At 40.1% G+C, this 21,840-nt stretch overlaps 1 protein-coding gene across 3 annotated transcripts in view; it reads right to left on the bottom strand.

The window, feature by feature from the left end:
• Positions 1–4,992: 4,992 nt before the first annotated feature.
• TGFB2 (transforming growth factor beta 2) overlaps positions 4,993–21,840 on the bottom strand; it is an 80,923-nt gene continuing 64,075 nt past the window's right edge. Inside the window, exons 3-7 of one of the 3 annotated variants that reach the window (XM_029230949.1) lie at positions 12,261–12,393; positions 12,027–12,137; positions 10,330–10,507; positions 8,818–8,971; positions 4,993–5,747 (exon numbers count right to left, since the gene is read on the bottom strand). In XM_029230949.1, the coding sequence (XP_029086782.1) occupies positions 5,589–5,747; positions 8,818–8,971; positions 10,330–10,507; positions 12,027–12,137; positions 12,261–12,393 (735 nt within the window). In that variant the 3' untranslated portion in view covers positions 4,993–5,588. The remainder of the gene's footprint in view (positions 5,748–8,817; positions 8,972–10,329; positions 10,508–12,026; positions 12,138–12,260; positions 12,394–21,840) is intronic. The other 2 variants (XM_029230951.1, XM_029230950.1) reach the window with 2 other exon arrangements.

Here is a 21,840-nt window from a genome sequence, read left to right as displayed (position 1 = left end):
GCTCACGGAACCAGCCGCTCCGCGGCATGTGGGATCTTCCCGGACCGGGTCACGAACCCGTGTCCCCTGCATCGGCAGGCGGACTCTCAACCACTGCGCCACCAGGGAAGCCCTCAACATCATATTTCTGAGATGTATATATGTTGATACATTTAAATCTAATTCATTTTCTTTTAATTACTAGACAACATTTCATTGTATGAATGGACTATGCTTTATCCATCACATTATTGATAGACAAAAAAAAGAAAGAAAGAAACCGCTGCAGGAACTGGTGCCGGGATAGGAAAACCTGAATGGTAATTTATGAATTGCTGGAGGCTCAGTGTGAACACCTCTGAGAGTTAAAAACTCTGGGGGACCCACCCATAGCCTCCTCCCAACCCCTACATACACACACAATATTGTGAGATTCACCTCCAGGAGATCCACCAGATTCCCACAGTAAATACCAGAGAAAAATCTCGGACTTCCTGCAGGGAATGGGGCAAAGGAATCATTCTGCAATACACCAGAGCACTCTGTTCTTATCAAGCCCTCTGGGGAAACCAGTTAACCAGAGGCTCACCTGCTGGAGTATTATCAGAGACTAACAAACTGCTGACCTTGAGGAAGGGAAATAGCCAACTCTGCAACATACTAGCCATCCTGCCCCAGCTAAGGAGGGAGAAGAAATCTGAGCACCTCTTGTGAATGTCACAGTCCAGAGGCCCAGGTTCACTGGAAGACTGAGACCTTATCATAGACCTATAGACTGCTTCCCCTCCCACTTCACCACCATATTTCTAAGGCCTATTTGTAGCAGTTCCTTTTACCCAGTACATCATGTCCAGCTATAAGAAAAAATTACAAGGCATACCAAAAGGCAAAAAGCACAATTTGAGAGGACAGAGCAAGCATCAGAACCACACATGGCAGGGATGTTGGAATTACCAGACCTGGAATTGAAAACAACTGTGATTAATATGCTAAGGGTTCTAACAGACAAAGTAAACAGCACGCAAGAATAGATGGGCAATGTAAGCAGAGAGATGGGGAAATTCTAAGAAAGAACTGAAAAAACAATTCTAGAGAAATAGAATAGGGTAGGAATACGAGCACCATATGTACTTTTAAAATTTCTAGTAATTGTATTAAAAAAGTAAAAAAGAAACAGGTGAAATAATTTCAATAATATACTTTATTTAATCCCATATATTCAAAATAGTATTATTTAGACATGTAATCAATATAAAAAAGTAATGAGACATTAGATATTCTTTCTCTTTTGTACTAAGTCTTCAAAATATGGTTTGGATATTACAGAATGTCTCAATTCAGATTCGCCATATTTCAGTTGCTTGAAAGCCACACGTGGCAAGTAGCTAGTGTACTGAACAATGAAGTTCTCGACCTTCCTCTTATAACCTGGGTGATCTTGGACATGTAATTTAACCATTCCGAGTCTGCTCATTTCCCTGTAAAATGGAGTTCTATCAAAAAAGCCTACATCGTAGGGTGACATGTGCGGTTACATAGGATAACAGAGAACAGTAGCTGGTGGGTGCTCAACAAACTGGGGCTCTCAGTATCATCATCTTAGAAAATGGGACCGTCAACTAACCGCCTTGTCTGTTACGTTGAATTTCAGTCGGTGGACGGGAAGCAAAGCTTCACCTGAACATTTCCCCATGATTTTAAACAGTTTCTGGTCAGTCACGTAACCCAAAAGTTAAGAAATTGAGTGACAATATTCTCAGGAATAACTGATGGCCTGATTCATTGATGAGATTCGGGTCTGGAGGTTACACATTCAGTATCAAGAGGAAGGAGTGTGGCCCCTGGTTACAGTCTGAATAGACGTTAAAAAGCTGTTAAGACTACGATTTACTGACCATCATCTACAGGCCAAACACCAAAGTACTTTTCCCAAGTCCACTTACGTAACAATAACAAGGGCACAAAAACAAACACACAAAGCAGGTAAATCTCATCTTCATTTTAAAGATAAAGAAACGAGGCTCAGAGTGGCTGACAAATTTACCAAGTTGATACAGCTCTTACGTGACTCTTTTCATGACCCTATGATACCCCCTTATTCTCACACTTCAAATAAAGGTGATGGGGGCTGGGGTGATAGGCCTGGTACTGGCCCCTGGTACTGCAGAGAAGCACGAACGAATTGTTTTCGAGTGAAACACTTCCTCTGTCTATAACAGATGAGTATAAAAGATGAAACACAGAGTGTAGAAAAGGGAACCGTTTTCTGTTCTACCTAGATGTTTGAATGGACGGTTCGTTTCTAGGTGATGTTTAGAACACAGGCACAAATTCGTTCTTTCATTAGATAAAGCAGGACAGCCAGATGGAGCCACAACGACTTTTTTTATTACTTTGATTTATTGAGAGACTGGCAACTCACTTGCAAAGTCTGGTCTTGCAGGGTGAACAGCCAAAGAGGTTTGCGGGAATAGGGGTTTTTTGCTGCAGCGGTAGGGGAGAAATAAAGGAGTAGCTGCTCTCAAAGACCGACCCCAAAAAGCACGTGGCTCTTGTTATATCTGGCTGGCTCAGCAACTATCCAAGTTATGGGGCTACAGGGGATACTGTCTAGACCAGTTCTTTTGGCCCTGGGGTTGGCAGAACATAGGATTAGAAAGCCAAAGCATGGTCCAAACAACTCTCTGTATTTTTTTTCTGGTAGACAGTCAAGCTGGATGGAAACTAAATCTCCAACAATTACCAAATAGCAATAAACAAGGGAATACAAAGCCTGCACGGCGCTTTCTTCAGGCCTTGATAGATACATCCTGGCTCTGGAATTCTAAAGCATGACATCTCTGGACTGAATCTCTCTGAGGAAAAAAAAAAAAAAGCACGATCTTAAAGCTGGTATGACTTTTCTAGCTTGAGATCACGCTCCCTGAATCAGAAGTGTTCTCTGGTCTCCAGGATGATACCAGGACAGGAAAAACACATCGACATATAATTGAAATAATTTATTTACCACTAGAGCACCACAAAAACAGACATACATTGTGTTAAAATACAGCGTAATCAGTCATCAAAATACAAAACAGCTATTCTTATGTCCATTTAAAAAACAAAAATCATGCCAACCATAAAATCGTATTGCTGTTTATCACAGAAAAACTGCAGGCCAACCCCACCCACATACTAACATTTTCCCCACTCCCTCCCCTCTCATAGCAATATTTACTTATGGGAAATAAAGGCCTTATAAAACCCCCAAACTAAAAAAAAAAAAAAAAAGATTCAAGAGATCTTAAAATAGAGCATTTAAAATATTATCAGTGCATTCATGAGGAAAGACAAAATAATACAAAACAAAATGTCGTTCTCTCTGAGAGGAAAATACCTGCAGAAATAAGTGATTTACATAGAATGGATAGAAAAGTGGAAGAGAAAAAAAAAAATCAACACACTCCAATCTGGGATTGGGTTACATCCAACCCAAGGGTTGTTTGGTATTGTGGCATCCTATCTCTTGCTTTTCCAGTTTTCAAACAAATCCAATTTGTCATTTTAATAATGGTCAGGAAATTCCAAAAAAGAAGTACACTACATCAAACAAACAACTTCACGCTGGATTCACACCTCATTGTGCTGCTCTTTAGGTAAAACTGCAAATATTCCATTGACTTACTATTAATTGTTATCCTAAAGCTAAATAAGAGACAACTGACAAACTGACATATCCTACAACCCCTGACATAAGGTTACCTCCTCTGCAAAAATGTGGCAAATCATGTATTTCAGCAAGGTAAATTCTAACCTCTGATTTGATAACTCTCATTCAGAGGAAAGAAAGGATTTTTTGATCATGGGAGAATTTGCCTAGTGCCTTTTCAACCTTCAAAGAACATCTATAAAAACCTTAACTTCAGTGAAATAAACTAAATGACTTATGCTGACCTGGGCTTTTTTTCTTCCTTAAAAAAAAAAAAAATCAACTAAAATGTAAATCTTTCCATTTCTCCCTGAACACTAAAAACTCAATTAAAGAAAAAGTTGTTTCCTAAGAACTGTCTGCTCTTTTATAACAGTAGAATTCTGTGAAAATACTGATTAAACCAAGTTAGAGAAACCTTTCTTAACCCAGTCACCAAGATTCTGAGTTCCAGTCAGATCCTTAAGCCCTTGCTAAAGCTAAAGCATTTCACCTCAATTATCTATGTATCTATAATCCCCAATTTCCCTAAAATTGAAGATTGTTAATGTCTGAACTGATTAGTAATGATGCTTAGAAAATGAAGGAAAACTACGTCTTTTTATAAAAGAAAAAAAAAAGGACAAGTGGACTCAGGTAGCTTATGTCCTAATAATGGACAATGCAAAAGCACAGGTGGAACAAATACTATCAAACATGTATTTGTAGTGCAAGTCAAAATACAGGGGCTTTACTCAAAAGTACTGGCCAGCTAAAGGAAACACACGATTCCGAACGATCATTAGAAAGCGCCCAAATTAAGTCCAATCTAAATCAGAGTTGACATTATTACAGAACATTAAAAATATGGTAAAAATTTATACATTACACATAAAGTAGTTAATGTTTTGATTTCATCGTTTGCAAAAGAGATCTGCAGATGTGTTTCCAATTATACTGGCTTCTATACCCATCTATTGTAGTAATATAGGTATGGTTACATACACCGAAATGAAGGAAAAATCTAGAGCATAGCTATACAGCAATACTTTAAGGTCTGAAGTTTGACCAGTATATATCAAAACATTTCAACATTTCACTGGTTGACTAAACTGACAAAGAACCATTTACAATTAAAAAGGAAAAAAAAAAATCTTACATACTTATTCTGACCGAAAGTTTCCTTTATTAACAGGCTTTTCAGTTTTGAACCTCACAAGAAGCTTCCTCCGGCAGTTGGTAGAGAGCATGTGTTTGCAGGGTCTTTTCTTCATGCAGACTTGCTCGGTCATATAATATGTCACTTGCATTTTTCATCCCGTTAATATGACCTCTTTTTTTTGCTGGCTCGTTTGAGTTCAAGTTCCTTAAGCCATCCATGAGTTTCTGGCAAAGTATTTGGTCTCCACTTTATACACCTGTTTTATTTTCCAAGGGCAATGAAATGTTCATTATATAGTAACACACAATAAATAACTCACTGTTAACTCTAAGAGTAAGAATGGAAGGATGCCTATTGCATAGCAATACAGAAAAATCAAGTGAGGCATGGGATAAAAACGTATGTACAGCAACTCCACTTAACGGGATTTTCCTGTTTTTTTTTTCTTTCACATAATTAACACTAACAAATTCTTCCAGTGTTTATTTTTTTTTCTCAAGAAAAAAAGGTTTTGCTTCTTGTCTCTCTCACTTACAGAGTAGGTAAAATATAGAATAAAGCCTTCAACTTTTTTTTGTTTGTTTCAGATGCCAGTTTTAACAAACAGAACACAAACTTCCGAAGTGTTTGAACTAGTACCGCTTTTTCAAATTTTTTTTAAACACTGATGAAGCAAGGCTCTCTCGTGTTTTCTTGTTACAAACATTGCCTTTGTCACTATCATTATCACCATCATCACCACTGTTTGATTATCGTCTTGTCACTCTTCCAAGAATCTTAGCTGCATTTGCAAGACTTTACGATCATATTAGAAAGCTGTTCAATCTTGGGTGTTTTGCCGATGTAGTAGAGAATGGTGAGCGGTTCTAAATCCTGGGACACGCAGCAAGGGGAAGCAGATGCTTCTGGATTTATGGTATTATATAAGCTGAGAACCTGAAAGGACACAGGAGAAGAAAGAAAACATAGGAAAAGACCCCCAAAAAAACAGGCAATTATTTTTTAATAGAACCATCGCACATAGTTATCTTATCAGTCACAGCGCTGAGTAGGCAATTTAGATTATTTGGGGCTTACACTTTCCTTTACTTATTCTCCAATTATAGTCAAATGGGTAGGCGTCCTGAGGAATCCCTGAATTCACCATTTTCCTACAGAATCCTCTTCTCATACATTGTAAACAAATACTTCTGTAAAAGTCAGATTAGACAAAATTGCTCATTCAACAGATTTTCCAGTTTTTCCAAGGAGTCTTTACTTTGATCACTCCTTTGCTGCCCATACTTCCCAGGCCCTCAGAAAACTTGGTCCAAATACCAAACTTGGTATCTCGCCTTGTGTCTACACTTCTCTGTAACTGAAGTTGTTTCGTGAGTAGTTTCAATCCCCACCTAGATGAAGAGTTCGCTTGAGGTCAGGGACTCTACACACCTCTGTTTTTTAACCTTATAGCCCTAGTGAGACTTCTCTGGACAAAATCAAAACAAGACTCACATGCTAGGTGAAGAAATGAATACATGGATAAACAGGAGAATAACATTTTTTATTAAAACTCTCATCAGAGCTTTAATCTACCCTTAGGTAGAGCAAAAGACATCTGTCTGCAGTGTGAAACCTTCCTAGGCTAAGTGTCTTCTCAGGCCAATTTAATGTCACCTAAATTTTCATTTAAAATAAAAAAAGATCAAAGTCTTTTCATTGCTTCGCAAATACAATCATGCTAAGAACGACCTCAGAAGTAATCTATATTCTTAATTATTCACTTTGTTACATTTTTCTTAAAATAATAATAATAATCAACCCTCCATTTAGCTTTCCATGTGGTAAATGGTAGTGGCTAAGTTGGAGGAGTGAATAGTCAGTCTTAGAATGAAAAGAAAGTTCTATGGTTAGTGCTATACCTTTAACCCCATCCTATATCAAAGGGGTATGTGACTTCTACCAACGGAAGTATGGAGCTTCCCCAGTGATGATAAAGAGACATTTCCAAGGATGCCATTAATGTGTTAATCAAACAGCAAGTGACCTTTTCCTCGAGATTCACTGCAATGTTTTCAGCCTAGGACAGAAGATCTGTTCAGCACAGCAACACTGACTACTTTATTAACTACCTCTGGCTTTTTGGGGAACTGTCCAAACCACATATTTGTGATCATGACAGTGATTCTTCCTCTCTCCTTGAAAAACAAGCGTGGTCTCAGCCTTCACACACTCCCTCTGTGTATCAGGGAGGAGAATTATGTTTCTACTTGGCAACTGGGTCTTGCCCACATTACAGCTACTGTTGCCACAGCCCAGCTGAAGCAGCCTGGCCAGAGAGCTCAGACCAAGCGACAGGCATGAGCGAGCTTCCCTCACGTGGCCAAGCACGTGGTCAGCCCAGGGAGCCAAAACCTCCAGGGGTGTCAGGAAAACAGCTGAAGGAAAGGGAGCCGTATTTGTCCATTGAAAGTTTAGCATATGTAAGCTTTTATCAATAAATAGACTTCATGCTCCACCAACACAAGATTTTTTCAGCTGAATTCAAGAGGAATTTTATAATACAGATTATCGAAAATCATTGATATCCCCCAAACTCTTGAGTTCAGCTGAACGCATTATGTGACCTTTTTGGCAGGAGATTCATTTTCCTATCCTGCAGTGAAGGCAATTTTTCTAATGTTTCTTTAATAAGGAGATTTACAGAGGCATAACCCCAGTGTGTAGCCACATTTCAGGAATTAAACTCTAAGACACAGTGAACGAAGGCCTGCTTATAAAACAAGGAGGCCTGCGTTCCAGGCTCTGGTTTGTCACCAACTGTTTGCTCCTGGGCAAGTCATCTACTTGATCTAGGCTTCAATTTCTTTAAAAAAATGGAAGGTTTGAACAAGAGAGCCTATTATTGTTTTGTATTTTATTTTATTCTTATTTCATTTTATTCTATATTTTTATTGAAGTATGGTTGATTTACAATGTTGTGTTAGTTTCAGGTATACAGCAAGGTGATTCAGTTATATGTGTGTGTGTATATATATATATATATATATATATTCTTTTTCAGATTCTTTTCCCTTATACATTGTTACAAAATATTGAGTATAGTTCTCTGTGCTATACAGTAGGTCCTTGTTGTTTATTTATTTTATATATAGTACTAGAGGATGGGACAAGATAACTTGTGAAGTCCTTTCCATCTCTAAAAATCCTACATGACTAGGCACCAGGAAGAAGCATTTGGACAAATACCATTATTACATAGAAAAAGTCTTTGCTAATCTGGGCTGGGAACCCATGGCATCCAATCTAGGACCTGCCTTCTGAATTAGCCTTCATTCCTCATTGAAGTAACTTAATAAAATATTCAGACTCTCATTTACTTTGGGTTATACTCGAAAAGACTGGGAGATACTGATTTTCAAATCACTGCTACATATATCATCTTTATATTCTTCACATCCACCCTGGAGTTGGACATTATTATTTCAAAAATAATTTTTAATACAGACATTCCTTTTTACTGATAAGAAAACTGAGGTTCAGAGAAGTTAAATGATTTTATAACTGTCATACACTAGTGAATCACTCTGCCAAAGCATCTACTGAAGTCCTCAATGTTCTTTCAAATATGACAGTCCCTGATGGAGGTGATAACGGATCCTTTTTTTAGCTGAAGACCTGGGTCCCTGCACATCTTAACAGCGCATGACACTAAGTGATATACTGATCCTACCTATTTATGCTTACAGCTGTTAAGAATATAAAACAAAGAAAAAATTAAACTGTCCTCAAGTTGCTTGTAATCTAATTGGGAAGGCCAGGTCTACTGTCCAAACTCATCAGTGTTACTTTCTGAGTTCACCTACAGCTTACATTTTTTTCTCATCATTCAAAACGGTGTCTCCAGCACCCATTTACGTGTGATGATAAAAGGGCACCAGGCTATTTAGAATTCATGTGGAAATACTATCAGCAGGTACATATTAGCAGCCCAAGAATAGAAGAGACAAGTGAGGCCCATACTTACCCTACTGTGCTGAGTGTCTGAGCTCCACAGATATGGGCACGCTCCAGCACAGAAGTTGGCATTGTACCCTTTAGGCTCATGTATCCATTTCCACCCAAGATCCCTCTTGAAATCAATGTAAAGTGGGCGTAGGCAACAATTATCCTGCACATTTCTGGTAAAAGAAAGAGCAATGGAGATTTTGAAGCTGATTTCACCCCAATCCCCCCGCCCCTCAGCCCAAACCAGGAAAATGACTCGTTCATTTATTCAACAAATATGTATGAGCAAATACCATGGGCCAGGTTTTAATGGTTGAACTGCAATCTCAAGAGACTCTCATGATGAGGTGTGATGGTGATTCGCAGGACTCCCTTGTGAGTTCTATGCCCCGACCTGCTTATCTGTGACTTCAAAAATCAAACCCTTCCCTTAAATGATGAGATATAAGCAAAGACGTGGCAGACGAGACCAAGCCTGTTCCAACCTACAGTGCACAGTTTGGCCATCCATCCTCTATTGCCTTTTCAAATGCAAAATGGATGAAGTACAATAGGTATTTACAGAGAACAATCTAAGGCATTTTCCTTTGAGAAGAAATTCTTTATTTCATTTCCTGTTCCTGGATCTAGGAATGAACCAGAGATAAGAAACACAGAGTCTTGCTTAGAGCAACCACTGGCTCTGGCAGCCAAAAAACACCCTTTTTCTTGTGAACTCACACACTTTGAGCACTTTATCAGTGAGGACCCCTCACCACCCCACAGCTCCTACCACGCTTACTAAGAAACCACAGAAAAGGGGAACTCCCTGGTGGTCCAGTGGTTAGGACTCCGTGCTCCCAATGCAGGGGGCACGAGTTCAATCCCTGGTCAGGAAACTAAGATCCCCGCAAGTCACTAAGGCCCCCGCAAGCTGCACCAGTGGCACGGCCAAAGGAAAAAGAAAAAAATACAGAAAAACATTCACACTTTCCCACCATGAATTCATGTGGAAATGGGAGATAAATTTATGTTACCCTCCCTTCTCATATTCTCTAGTAAAAGACACGACAAATAGCATCCTTCTTCTGTCTTTCTCATCACTGTTACTGTGAAGAAGGTTTGACCATGGGTACCTTGCAGGGAGAGTGAAGGCTTCTACAGGTGGTGAGTCTCCCCAGTTAGGGACCCGCCATCCTGCCCCTCAAATAAACCTAACTTTGCTCTGGGGAGCAGACAGCTCCTTTTCTCCTTCAGCCTCAAAGTGCTTCGCGGGGATTTGGGGAAAAAGTTCAGGGGGCCAGTTTTCTCCCTTCACAGTAGATTCATTGTTAAAGAGCTGACGCAGACAGCACAGAAATAACTGTTTCAACCTCCGGAAAGGATGATGTTACGAAATACGATGGCTCTAACTTTTCTAGTCCCGGTTTTATGCAATGAGTTGCAGTTCAAGTCCATTTTTAGTAAAAAAAAAAAAAAAAGGGGGGGGGCAAAAGCAGTACAAAAGTTAAACAAACACAGTTACTTTTTGTTTTCTTTTTATTTCCTTTACCTAAAGCAATAGGCTGCATCCAAAGCACGCTTCTTCCGCCGGTTGGACTGTTGTGACTCAAGTCTGTAGGAGGGTAACAACATTAGCAGGAGATGTGGGGTCTTCCCACTGTTTTTTTTCCTAGTGGACTTTATTGTTTTCTGATCACCACTGGTATATGTGGAGGTGCCATCAATACCTTGAAAAAATGCATTCGGGTAATAAACATTTAGCTTCACCTTCATCAAATAGAATCAGCCATTTCTTTTTTTTTTTTTCCTTTGTCTATTGTCACAAATAGCAGGGATGACCACACAGCAGCAGCAGCTGGCTCACTCCCCACGGCAACGGGTAGGACTAGTGCAGGTGACAAGGAACACGGCCAAGTGGGGCTCTTGTCAGAAGGCAGTTCAGTGTCCAAGGCAGGGCCTGTTGGTTGTGAAAGTCACTACAGAAGAAGTCTTTGACCACTAGTCCAAGGGCAATCTCGACTGTTTATTTTAGTCAGTCCTCAGTGTAGGCTGTGCTCAACACCTCAATGACTGATGACACGGCCATAGGACGTGTCACCCGCTGGTCCCCTCTCCTCCTAGGACTGCTCAAGTCAAAAGACTTCCCTGATGAGACTTACACTAAATTGCAGTGAATGAGGTTCAAGTGAAACAGAAGTCACCCACCCTTACCTAATGCTACTTTGGGAAGCTGTGAAGAAAGGGTTTTGTCATTGATTTTATGATATCCTCAACACCTTCTTGATTCCATCTGAGATGGAGAAACTCGAGCTCCCCAAAGCACACTCAGGAGACTGCCAGCTTAAGCATTTAATCTCCATACTCTAGAGGATCATGACTAGGTTAGAGACTGAAATAATCTCTAGACCGCTGGGAGTATTTTTCCATGAGCAAGGTCCACTGGAGCCTTCTGCCAATGGATGGAGGTCCCAGGTGGGGTGAGTTAGGGAAGGGCCATCAGCTCCCTCACCTGGTGGTGTGGAGCCAGTGCTGAACCCGCAATAGGTCCAGACTCCCCCCTCACCTCTCGTCCTCCAACGACTTGTTATCTAACGTAAGACATGACTTGAACCCTTGGCATCTCCTCATTCTCTTTTGGCTAATTCACTAAAAGGTAAGCAAGACTGGGGAGCGACTAAAACCTTGTTATGTGTTTATAAACTATTATGAAAGTCTGATAAGGAAGCCACTTGGAATATTGGGCACCAGCTAGAAAAGGGGGTGTGTTCTGGTACAGGTCAGGTTAGTTACAGAGGCTGTGGTGGGACAGGACGTCCTCTGTGAGATAAATAACAGTGGTGGCTTCCCGACGACGTTGGGTTTGGGGGGGATAATCAATGGATGTCCTTGAATGCATGTGATCTTCTTCTTCTATACTATTAGCATAGATGGAATGTTGGTTTGCTCAAGTGAAGAATAAAGGGCTGAACGGGCTATTTAAGAGTCTGGAAGGTTGGTAAGTCTGTCAGTTAGTACTGCCAAGTCATCACGGGGCATTGAGCAGTGTAAACTGGGAAGGAATCCCTTTCTTCCAGTCCTTTCTGCCTTCATATATCTTTCCCCAACCATAGCTTTGCCCAAACAAATGAAACTCCCTGGGCCTCACCCAGCAATCTCATTTTCACATGCAAACTGACCTCATCCCCCCAGGAGATTATCAACAGAGGCCCTTCCCTCCCCCACCTCATACGCCCCAGTTTCAGTTACCTGCAAATCGCGCTTCTAGTTCTTCACTTTTGTTGGGGATGATGTAATTATTCGATGGTACAAAGGTGCAGCAGGGACAGTGTAAACTTATTTTAAATCCCAGATTCCTGTCTGGAAAACATTAAGTCAAGGAGGTCATTTGTCTGTGCATCTAATACCCCTCAATCTGCAACCGACTTGCAATAACTTAGGATCACTGAACATCGAAGGAGGAGAAGAGAGGGCGGTGGTCACCTTTATGGTGGAGCCATTCGTGAACAGCATCAGTGACATCGAAGGAGAGCCATTCGCCTTCTGCTCTGGTTTTCACGACTTTGCTGTCGATGTAGCGCTGGGTTGGAGATGTTAAATCTTTGGATTTGAGAATCTAGAGGAGGAAAGGGCAAGTGAAAAAAGCTCAGCTGGCATAGTGACAGCGTGACTAAACCCAAACCATTAACAGTATTCCAGTTCATTATCTAAATTTAGTCCCACCCCAGTCTATCCATGTATTGTCATCTCACTAGCATGTCCACATGCATAAAAACATAACACCAGGCCATTTGCCATGAAAAACAGAGCTACTAAATCAGCTGTGTGTTATGATAAAGGTGACAGGAACCATAAAGCCAAGTGTCTCAAAGAAAGTGACAGTAATAATTTTCCTCTGCCGACATAAGCTTTGCAAGATTTCAGCCATAAATTCTACGCTATTACGTTAATGGTTTTGCTGTCCTGCTTCCCTGCTTATTTCATTTGGGGAGCTGGGATGTGGGGACGGGCTGGAGGATGGGTCCAGGTCAGAGGATCCAGGCTCACCCTCAGAAGGCTCTGAGTTATAAATCTTCTTCTAATAGAGAGAGAAAGGTCCTACCCTTGGTTCCTAGATCCACCGCCATTAAAATATGTGGCACGCCTCAGCTATTGAGGTAGGTCTCGAGCTGGGATTTTTACCCTCCCTGTGACTTGTTATGATTTATAAAGATATTCCATATCCCGCAGACGAAGAACAAATTTGGGCAGGAGCCGTCTGGCACAGTGTGGAGGGAGAGTTTGAAAGGAAATCAGCCTGAACGCTGAGAATTTAGAAGGATGCATTTATTTCAAATAAGTTAAGAGTAACTGCAGTATGTTCTTAGGTTTCTATAGGAAGTGAACATTTTAGGTTGGGGTTTTTTTTTTTTTTAATTTTGTCTGTCTTTAAACGATACTGTTTTATGAACCCGTCAAACCACGACCCTAAGTCTCCAAGAACTATATTAAATCCCTACCCAAACCTGTATCCTGCCTTTCCTCAGTACTTACGGGCTCAAGCCCTGTTGTTTTACACTTCCTTTCCTGAGATTGAGTCTAACCGTTCTGTGGTCATTTCACATACACATGTTTGGTCTCTCCAACAAGTTCATAAACCCTCCCAGGGCAAGGATCATGTCTTCAATTTGATATCATTTCAAAGCACAGCACTCGATTTAATCAATGTCTATTAAATGACTATCTGCATATCTAGAAGACTGATTTATTCTCCTTTAAACCTTGTAAAAAAAAAAAAAAAGCATAATCTTCCTGCTGATTTTACAACGCACTTTCCTTCCATGTGTGTACATCATTTGTTTCAAGTAGTTTGACAACAAACGCTTCCTGGAACATCTGGCATTATAGTGGACTTTTTTTTTCTGGATTGAGTAAGTATAGAAAAGGGGAAAAAAATCATACAATTGGACTTCGGGTGCCCTCATGAATTTTAAACCAACCCTACCCTACAAACCTGCCCCTAAGGTCCAGCAAAGCCCACGAGGGAAGAGAATCTAGAGGCAATCATGATGCTACCATAGCCAAGAGATGCCCTTTGTGAATCAATGACTTAAGGGCTGGGCACATGAGCTCTGAGCTTGGAGCATACTATTGCATTTAATTTAGTCCTGAAAACATTCTTGTCAGGTAGATGAAGGAAAGTGAGACTCAGAGAGGTTAAGTAACTTGCCCAAAGCTTCACAGTGAATGAGTGATTTAAAGCAACCCCAGGTCATTTTTCCTCCTTCAGTGCTGGATTTCTGAAGACCAAAAGAGTTGTGGGAGTCAGGGCTGGATTATGGTCCACCCTCTCCCCTTCCCAGATGCCAGAGAACACTCAACGACAGAGGCAAACATTTCTAGTAAGCTTATAGTAAATGTTGGTACAAGATGAAAATATCCCACGTGGAACACATACACAGTTAATGCTGATAAAAACCTATAATTTTCCAGATATAACCTAACAGCAGTCAATCCTCTGGAAATGAAACCTTGCCTTGAAAACACTCCTAGTTGAGCAAATAAGACACCCCTTTATCCAATTCAGAATAAACAGTAAAATTCACCTAACACAGGATAACAATGGTGAAACAATAGTTGAGAAGAAGTTTCAGGCATTTCCATCTGCCTCGTTGACTAAAGACTAGTAACATTCCCCAAACTCACTTTTCTGTCTTTAAATTTCTTCCCCTACCTGACTTTCTAGGATGATGCATTATTTCGTAATGCTTTGTGTATTTATTTGCTTTGTTCCTAATTAGCATGGTGTATATCTTTTGTGTGTGTGTGGTACGCGGGCCTCTCACTGTTGTGGCCTCTCCCGTTGCGGAGCACAGGCTCCGGACGCGCAGGCTCAGCGGCCATGGCTCACGGGCCCAGCCGCTCCGCGGCATGTGGGATCCTCCCGGACCGGGGCACGAACACGTGTCCCCTGCATTGGCAGGCGGACTCTCAACCACTGCGCCACCAGGGAAGCCCCATGGTGTATATCTTATTCATCTTCATATCCCTAACACGCACAGACACACTGTCTAGAATGAAACATTGCTTTCATTGTTGAATTAATTACATATGATAAATATATATATCATATATCAAATATCTACAATATCTATGAGATATATGTGTATATATCTCATATCTTAAGACACCATGTATACACACATGCCTATATACATGTATGTATACACATGTATGTGTATACACAATCTCACTAAAAACACAGAACTTTTTTTAAAGTCGTGACAACATTGACCAAGTGGGCAGAAAAAAACACACACTGGCAAATCTATGGAAATTTTTCATCTCATACAGAAGAAGTAGATCTAGATTATCTGGCTTTAAAAGCAAATGAAGGGGGAGCAAAGAGATCCTGAATTTCTTTTCTTTTTAAATCTCCTTAGAAGATAAGTGCTTCCTCAGCCACAGAACACTGGTAGGTTCTGACACTGGACAACTTCATACTCTCACACAGGTGAAAGGTCCTCCATATCTTTCTACTAGTTCAAGAACAGGCCAGTTGAAAGCACCCAAGAAAGATAGCTAGTGAGCTACATAATTCTGAAACAGAGAAGTGACTTTGGTCTTGTGGGTTTGTTGTCTTGAACTTTATGGCCAAGTAGTTCTTAAACCCACTTGTTGCAATTTAACTCTATTCTTTCTTATCCAGCCCTCAGTGGAAACAGGAAACAGCTGCTTTCCATCACTCATAGAATATCCCTCATACTCTTGGAGACTATTATTAAGTCCCCCTCAGCATGCTCAGTCTCCCTCTCTAAGCTAAATAAACCCAGTTCCTTTAGCCCATATTTAGAGGGGCAATTTCCCAAACCTTTAATCATTTGGGTCGCCAACAAGGATGGATGATGCTGTATAAAAGTACTCCTCCTACAGCTTGGTGATTTCATTTCAGAACTGGCTAGAAAACCTTCTAATCACATCCCAAAGTCTTTTTCTTTTTAAACATGTTTATTGGAGTATAATTGCTTTACAATGGTGTGTTAGTTTCCGCTTTATAACGAAGTGATTCAGCTATACATATACATATGTTCCCAAGTCTCTTCTCTCTTGCTTCTCCCTCCCTCCCACCCTCCCTATCCCACCCCTCTAGGTGGTCACAAAGCACGGAGCTGATCTCCATGTGCTATGCGGCTGCTTCCCACTAGCTATCTATTTTACGTTTGGTAGTGTATATATGTCCATGCCACTCTCTCACTTTGTCACAGCTTACCCTTCCCCCTCCCCATATCCTCAAGTCTTGAATCTTAACCTGAAAGGTATTTTCTTTCTAAGAATAGGCACGATCTCCCTATTCTTTGTTTATCTTCCATTTATCACCCACGCTAAGTGAAGCTGTAAGGGAAGAAAATTAACCTACAGCTCTTATCGATTAGAACTTTCTTAAATTCAAGAGTTGATACAAAAAATGACCACCTTGGTCAACTTCCCATTCTGTTTTAGCCTTTGCTGTGTGCCTTTTTCCAGTCTCCCAACAAAAAGTGTATTGAATGTTAACAGTCCTGGATGTGCAGCTGTTTTTTCTTTTTTCCTAGAGCCACAGTCATTTCTAAATTCCTTTATATATCTTATCATGACAAAGGTAATTTAATTGAAAGGTAAAAGCTCTCTTAACTGGCCTCCATTTGACTGGACAGATTAACCAATATACTCCATTTGTTCTGTAATAGGTATTGGCTGATTCCCAGAGCACCCTGGGGCTTATTGCCAGAAAGCTATGCTCTGGTATGTTCCAAGGACTTCTGGTCTTAGCAGTTGAGTTGCATGCTTAGCAAGTATCAATTGTATATATTTCTAAACCTGTTTATGATAGTTGGACTTGATATTGTATTTTTTTGACCACGCAGCATGCGGGATCTTAGTTCCCCGACCAGGGATCGAACCCACACCCCCCGCATTGGAAGTGTGGAGTCTTAACCACTGGACCACCAGGGAATCCATGATATTGTAATTATACAAGTTAATTAGATGGTCTAGAAACTGATGAAATATAGGACCAAATGTAAAGAGAGCTGTTGCTTCTGTGAGAACCAAGCTGAATGCCTTAGAAAGTCTTCATAAATACAAGTTGCTTAAAAAAAAATTTTTTTTGAAAAACAGTTTGGTGGGTCCTCAAAAAAGGTAAACATGAAATTACCATATGATCTAGCAATTCTACTGCTAGGTATACACCCAAAAGAATTGAAAATAGGAACTCAAACAGATACTTGTACACCAATGTTCATAGCAGCATTAATCACAATAGTTGAATGATGAAAACAACCCAAGTGTCCATCAACAGATATATGGAAAAACAAAATGGAGTATATACATACAATGGAATATTATTCAGCCATGAAAAGTAATGAAATGCTGACATATTACAGCATGGATGAATCTTGTAAACTTTATGCCAAGTAAAATAAGCCAGACACAAAAGAACAAATATTATACGATTTCACTTATATGAGATAACTAGAATAGGCAAATTCATGAAGGTATAAAGTAGAATTAGAGGTTACCAGGGGTTGGGGGTAATGGGAATGGGGAGTTATTTTTTTATGGGCACAGAGTTTCCATTTAGGTTAATGAAAAATTTCTGGAAATGGATAGCAGTGATGGTTGTACAACCTTGTAAATTTACTTGATGCCTCTGAATAGTATACTTTAAAAAATGGTTAAGGTAAATTTTATGTTATGTATATTTTACCACAATATATTTTTTTTTCCAATTTTAGATGTGGGAGAGATAACTATCAAAGAAGGAAATCATATGTTAAAAATCTAGAAGGATCCTGCACTCGGTTTGCTTAACAATTGTCCTGAAACGTCTCTCTCTTCTTCAAAGAAACTAAAAACTAGAAAGTATTGATGATGCACTATGGATGTGGTTTAGGCAAAAAATAAGACGTGGATTGCAACAGGCAGAGCCACAGTCAATGAAAAGTCCTTGGTATTTTATAGAAAACTCAGCATTTAAATTGTGTTTGTGTGTGTGTGTTGTACACATATATACACATACATATGTCTTAAATTAAAATATAAAGTTTGCCCCCCAACTCATGTTTTTATAATTCCCTGCCTGAACTGACTTTTTTGTCTTTAAATAACAGAACAACAACTGTTCCTGATTGAATTAGAAGAGAGCTTCTAATATATTAAAAATGAGATTTAGCTGTCTCTTGCTACCACCCACAGCCATGCTTGAATGGTACCTTCATTACGTTATTGATATATACACATTATCAGTAATATGTGTAAAATACCCACATATCGCCTTTGGCAAAGCTCTCAGTTCTTCCCTGAATTACAAAACTCCCTACACAAAAGGATCCATTCATCTCTCTGCCACTGGAAACCAGCCAATCAGGGAGTGGAGAGAGGCAAAAGTCGCTGATGTTACCCAATAGTTTAGGGCCAAAAGAAAAAAAAAAAAAAGAAACAGAACTCTAGATGCAAAATTATAGCCAGAGGAGAGCTTAGTCTTAAAGGAATAATGCTATAAATCAACTCAGGATTTGGCTCAAACCTCGTGAAAGACACCTCTTCCATTCCTATGAGACATCGCAAAAAGCTATAAGAAAGCATTGGGGATTCGATTTTACTTTCCATATTCAGACATCAACAGATCTACAGAAGGACCCAGGGGCCCATTCAACCAGACTTCTAATGGAAAGAGAAATTTAACAATAGGGCTGGAGAGAAAAATTGACACCAGCTTAACAAGTGTGGGCCCATCTTGTTCCTTTTAAATGTTTTTAATGTACTTAATGTTTAAATATAGGGTTTAAAATGTTTGCAGTGGTGTGCACGGAGTGATGAGGAAATGCTGAATTAAATGTTCACTCCGCTGGCTCTGAGCACCATTCTCTTAGATCTGCCTCATCTCACGCACTAACATCCGTGTCATGAAACACGTGTCAGACAGGCACTTAGGGGCCGTCTCTCCAACTCAAGACAATTCATCCTCTAACATCTCTGGCTTTATCTGAAGATCTCTCACGACAATGAACTTGCTACTTGTTGAAAAAGATCATCCCACTTTGGGCCAACTGGCAGGTTGAAATTTTTCTTTATCTTGGACTTAAACTTTCCATCAACTGGTCTTAGTTAATAATAGTACCATTGCCTCATCTTCATACAATGATGTCAGCTTTTCAAAAATGTGAAACATTTTCACATTTTTCAGTCTTCACAAAACACTGTGAGGTAGATATCCTAGCCCTTATTATCTCAATACTACAGCAGGAGGAGAAGAAGCCTGAAGGACTTACCTGGGTTACCAAAGCCCTGTAGGAAAAGTCTGGAAACATCTTGCCCTGTTCACACCAGTTGAGGGGGCTTTTGAATATTGTACGTATTTTGCTATCTGGAACAAGATGAAAAATTCTCTTTCTTCTCTATGTCAGCCCCCCATCACAGGAGATGGCTTCCCCCAACTTCTTCCTTCAAGACAAGGTTTGTGGTGCTTTCCACCCTTGTCAAGCCCCTTTTCAATGTCCCTCTTAAAATCAATTCCTCAACAGATTCAAGGTACAGTCTAGCAGAATATGGCAAATACACAGAATATGCCAAATGGGGAGGGGGGAGCCTCATGCTTCCCTTGTTCTGGTCACTATTTTTAATGCAAACTATTTATTTTGGGCAGGAGCCACATCACACCATTGATTCCAAATTTCTTGTAAAATAAAACCTTTGTTCTTACACAAATCAGTAAGTCAGATTTTCCACCCCAAGTCCTTTCTTGGGAAGGACATGGAATAAAGACAAAGAAATGAAGGAATGCAAAGAGAGAAGAAAGGTTGTTTTTTCTAACCAGTGGTTCTCCAACTTTAGCCTGCATTAGACACATCTGGAGGGCTTATTAAAACATCTATAGAGTTTCTGATTTAATAGGGATGAAGCTGGGGCGCAAGAATTTGCATTTCTAACATGTTCCTACGTGATGCACAAGCTGCTGGTCTAAGGGCCACTCGGAGAACTACTGTTCTAGTCTATATTGACGCAATTCATTTTTGAACCTAAATGCAAATTCCACATATATCTCCGTTAACTTTGAACTTCTTATCTGAGCTGGGTTTTTAGCATTTTAGAATCTCTCTGAACCTTGTTTGCTCTTCAGCCTCTAAACTATCCTTGCCATAGTATCAACCGCTGTGCATGCAATGTCTTCATCAGCTTGATGGTAACAGGATTAAATTGTATAGAGCCAAAGCCATAACCTGGTGCTGTGTCCATAGTTACTTCTTTTCTGGTTGGCCTTGTTTTCTTTAATCAACACACTGTCTTGTGTTGTATACAGCAGAACAAAGTAGAACTTCACTAGTGTACATAAGGCGTGAGGCCCAGTGTAAGCCAGAGTCCTGCCCATCTTTGCCGACCCATTCCATACCTTCTGTGGTTCCTTAGGTTTCTTTGAAGAACCCATGGTGCTTGCCAAGTGCCTTTGGAAATCATTAGTGTAGGGAAAAGGCTCATAGGCTTTGAAGTCAGGCAAACATAAACCATCACTTCCTCAGTATGATCATCTCTAGGTCCATCCATGTTGCTGCAAATGGCATCATTTCATTCTTTTTTATGGCTGAGTAATATTCCATTGTATATATGTACCACATCTTCTTTATCCATTCACCTGTCAGTGTTAACTTAGGTTGTTTCTGTGTCTTGGCTATTGTAAATAGTGCTGCTATGAACACTGAGGTGCACGTATCTTTTCCAATTAGAGTTTTCTCCATATATATGCCCAGGAGTGGGACTGCAGGATCATATGGTAGCTCTATTTTTAGTTTTTTAAGGAACCTCCATACTGTTCTCCATAGTGGCTGTACCAATTTACATTCCCACCAACAGTGCAAGAGGGTTCCCTTTTCTCTACACCCTCTCCAGCATTTGTTATTGTAGACATCTTGATGATGGCCATTCTGACTGCTGTGAGGTGATAACTCACTGTAGTTCTGATTTGCATTTCTCTAATAATTAGGGGTGTTGAGCATCTTTGCATGTGCACGTGCCTGTCTTCTTAGGACCCTGACCATATAGGATTAGAGGCCTACCCTACTCCGGTGTAACCTCATGTTAATTTAACTAATTACATCTGCAACGAGCCTGTTTCCAAATAAGGTCACGTTACGGGATGCTGAAGGTCATCCACATATCTTTTTTGAAGGGACACAATTCAACCTGTAACAGTAGGTGTTCATGCATTACTGTGGGTTGTGTATGTTCTGATGCTTGATCTGACGGGGAAGTTCTTCAAAGCAAAAAACACTCCTTTTTATTCTACCACAGAGTTTTTTCCACTGTAGTTTACACAGTCCATCCTTGGTAAATTCTTATTGACTAACAGACTTCATTAGAAAGACATATATGATCAAGTGACATACAAGTCCCTGAACAATCAGTCATTTATAGTGATAGAAATGACTTCTCAGTATTGTACACGTACACATGGACATTCACCTCACAGAGACTTCACAGATAAACAGACAGACATCTATATCTATATATCCATATCTGTATCTATCTATCTATCTATGATGACAAAGAATCACCTGACAATGTAGAAAATTTTATACGTAGTTTACCCTTTCTACTTAACATATTTTGTTGTGGGAATGAAAATGATGAGAAAAAGCAAGAAAGTAGAATTTCCAAGTACTAGGAAGTGGGGTCTTAGAATCAGAACTGGGTAAACGGCTTCTCTTCCACTGAGGCATAAACATAGCCCTTTGTCCCTGTTTAATTGCAGCCTCCTGGAACAGCGCTGGGTCACCTTGGGCGTGTCTAACAAACTGACACACTGCATGATTATCCTTCGGAAAGTGGCCTAACAGACCCAGCTCTTATCCTACTTCTCCCATTACCACGTCCTGTGGCTCCTTTATGACTGCATCCCTCTAAGAGGTCGTAAGGAATGCATACTTCACAAGGGCTTCACAAGAGCCTGCATAGCACACACTTATGGAATACACATCAGCTTCAAAAGAAAGACTCACATTGAAAATACAGTCTCTTTGGAGCTGAGATATCTACATTATTATGTCCCGAT

The sequence above is a fragment of the Monodon monoceros genome, unplaced genomic scaffold (genome assembly GCF_005190385.1).
Source record: "Monodon monoceros isolate NGI ecotype Baffin Bay Population unplaced genomic scaffold, NGI_Narwhal_1 Super_Scaffold_18, whole genome shotgun sequence".
Classification (NCBI taxonomy): Eukaryota; Metazoa; Chordata; class Mammalia; order Artiodactyla; family Monodontidae; genus Monodon; species Monodon monoceros.
Note: the sequence above shows the minus strand (reverse complement) of the source record. Positions and strands in the feature narration are given on the sequence as shown.